The 3086-nt window shown below is 48.3% G+C and overlaps 1 protein-coding gene across 1 annotated transcript in view; it reads right to left on the minus strand.

The window, feature by feature from the left end:
- The window catches only part of LOC108229648 (L-fucose kinase), a 14705-nt gene that overhangs the window by 3625 nt on the left and 7994 nt on the right, over positions 1-3086 (minus strand). Inside the window, exons 9-14 of the mRNA XM_037978289.1 lie at positions 2763-2934; positions 2287-2393; positions 1594-1695; positions 1102-1275; positions 361-434; positions 250-254 (exon numbers count right to left, since the gene is read on the minus strand). Of these exons, the coding sequence (XP_037834217.1) occupies positions 250-254; positions 361-434; positions 1102-1275; positions 1594-1695; positions 2287-2393; positions 2763-2934 (634 nt within the window). The remainder of the gene's footprint in view (positions 1-249; positions 255-360; positions 435-1101; positions 1276-1593; positions 1696-2286; positions 2394-2762; positions 2935-3086) is intronic.

The following is a 3086-nucleotide window of genomic DNA, read 5'->3' on the forward strand; positions in this document are numbered from 1 at the left end:
GGAGGGAGGACAGGAGGTGAGGAGGGAGGAGAGGAGGAGAGGAGGTGAGGAGGGAGGATGTAAGGAGAGGAGGTGAGGAGGGTGGGAGGACATGAGGAGGGAGGACAGGAGGTGAGGAGGGAGGATAGGAGGAGAGGAGGTGAGGAGGTAAGAAAGAAGGGAGGACTCGAGGAGGTGAGGAGGGAGGGAGGATGTACGGAGAGGAGGTGAGGAGGGAGGACATCAATGAAAGACAAGGAGAATAAAAACAACATCTGATGAACAATGAATAAAAACAGAGTTTCCCCTTTACAATTTGTTTATTTATTAATTATTTTATTTATTTTATTTGTCTGGTTGAAGACAGAAGAAGAGTCTTACTGAACTCCTGAGGAGCTGAAGAAAACGTCCCAGCGTTGGTTGAGGAAGGAGGAGCTGCCGTCGTCAGAGGAGACCTGAGGAGGAGGTCATCATCATCATCATCATCATCATCATCATCATCATCATCATCCTCCTCTGAAGCTGCTGGCTTCAGGACCTGAGGCTCCATCAGGCTGATGATCGTAGGGACGTTCTCACACGTTCTCACACGTTCTCCCTGTCTGCTCTGTTGGTTTCAGAACCAGAACTGCTGCCTTTATGGAACCTGTTCGCTTTGTTTATCTGGTTCTATGACGGAGAACGAACAGAAATGCCATCAAACAGTCGACCAGAATGTTTGATGAACAATAACCACATTCTGGTAAACCTGGTTATTCAGGAAGGTTCAAAAACAGAAACTACAGAACCGAAGTCCAGTTGTTTTTGTTTTTTAACCTTTCTTTGGAGTTCCTGGTGGAACCTCATCAGCTGAGGTGGTTTTCCCAGCTTTTCTGAGGTGCAGTGAATGCATCACGGTGAGGAGCTGGAGTTGGATGGAGATGAAGATGAGTCGACTCTGAGTGTCTTTATGGTGGAGACATAAAAATCTGCTCTCAAATTCAGAAAATTAAAAGTCTTCCTTTTAATGAAGTAAATTAAGTTTTAAAGGTTTTCCTGTTTCAATCAGGCAGAAAAGAATTCTTGAAAAAAACAAAAACATTAAAATAAAATCTGTTTCCATGACGACAGTGAGACGTTTACCTGCAGGTCGTCGTGCACACCTGTAACCGTGTACACGTTCAGCTTCAGCTCCCCCAGCTCGATCCGGTGTCCCTGGATGATGATGTCACTGCCGAGCGCCAGCCGCCTGAGGCCCGGCGCCGCGGACGCCTCCAGACCCGACAGCAGACAGCCGGCTGGGACGTCCAGAGGACCCTGAGGACAAGAGGACATTTGGTCTTTAAACCATCAACAGAAATAAAACCCCTCGTTAGGATTTACTTGTTTTTCTGAATTTCTTCAAACAAAAATCATCATTTTTAAACTTCAGGAAAACTAAAAATAAACTGAAATGTTGAAGGTTTTTAATGCAGCTGCTGCTCAAAACTGTTTGAGAGGAGAACCAACATTAAAGCTGCTGCCTGTAGGTCATTACAGTCATTCTGGTCACCATGGCAACCACAGCCCCGTGTCTCACTCCCTGATGGTCACACAGGTGAGAAACAGGAAACGTCTGTCAGTTCCTCCTCTGACCTGAAGGTGGCAGTGTTGCACCACCGCTCCTGTTGCCACGGAAACGTCTCCCTCCAGAACGCTGTTCATGATTCGCGCTCCGTCGCTCAGCCGGCTCTCAGTCTGCGGGTTAAAGGTCAAACAGTTAATATCTTACCTGTTGTAGATCCGTGTTCCACAGGACTGAGAAGCTAGAGGCTAGTTCCACCAAACATCAGGTTTATCATAAACATTTACACCAACATCGTTTTCAAACTCAGCAGAACTGGGTTGGGTCCAGCAGAACTTCTGGGTCGGGTCCAGCAGACATTTTCTTGACTAAAAAATAAAAAAACTGGTGTGGATCTTTTTTAACTTTTCCAACATGTTTAGTTTGAAACGAGGCTTAAAGAAAAGACTTGTGTCACTTTGTGATTGACAGCCTGTCAGCCAGGTGGGAGGGGCTGGAGGCGGGACTTTCTGTTTGAACAGCTCTGTGTTTTTAGGGCAGACTGTAGGTCAAAAATCCAACATGGCAGCTCCTTACAAATGGACATTTTGGACACTTCTCGTCTCTTTCAGCTGCGGTGGAACTAACCGTCAGCTCGTCAGTCCTGGGAGACAAACTGAGGTCATCCAGAGGCTGCAGGTAAGATATTAACTATTTATAACTTCACAGAAATCCACTTCATCAAGTCTGAGCTTTTCCTTCAGCCGGCGGCGGCGGTGAGTCACCTGGACGTGAGACAGAGTGTTTCTGTCCGTCCAATCACAGGTCAGACGGTGGACGTGTTGCTTCCCGGACAGAGTCAGGTAGTCATAGCGACCGTTGGGGACGTACACTGTTGAGGACAGGGACAAAGATCCTGTGTTCAGCTTCACATTTCTGCTTCTGAAGACAAACACGTTCAAAAAACAACAAAAAGGTGATCATAAATTCATTTAGTCCCGAGGGTTATCAGTTTTATCCCCCGAAGGGCAGGAGGGTGTGTGTGTGTGTGTGAACCAAATTTTAACGAATCTCTGGGTGAACGTCTACAACCTGATTCAAGATGGCCGTCACAGCTAACTGATCTGAAACCATGTCTGTCAGTTTTACTGATCTGAACTCTGGTGGTAGTAGCTGAGAGTCATCCCTAACACACTCTGAAGGAGGAGGAGGAGGAGGAGGAGGAGGAGGAGGAGGAGGAAGAGGAGGAGGAGGTGCTGACCCAGAGACAGCGGCGCTCCTCTCAGGATCCTCCACAGCTCCGACCTGCCGCTCCTCACCGTCGCCCCCAGGGGCCCGGAAGTAGAACTGCAGCCCGCCCTGTCCTCGCCCACGAACTGGTCCTGGGTCAGGTCCGAGCAGAGACACTTCAGCAGGTCCAGGAAGAGCGAGATCTGAGGAGAGAGGTGCAGGTTTGTGTTCAGACGCCCGACGGCGGCGAGGATTTACAGAAAAACACGAAGGAGATGTTTGAGCTCCTGTATGTGAACCTGTTCGGACCCGTCTGTTTGGACTCGTCTGTTTGGACTCGTCTGTTTGTTCGGAC

This window comes from Kryptolebias marmoratus, linkage group LG11 (assembly GCF_001649575.2).
Source record: "Kryptolebias marmoratus isolate JLee-2015 linkage group LG11, ASM164957v2, whole genome shotgun sequence".
NCBI lineage: Eukaryota > Metazoa > Chordata > Actinopteri > Cyprinodontiformes > Rivulidae > Kryptolebias > Kryptolebias marmoratus.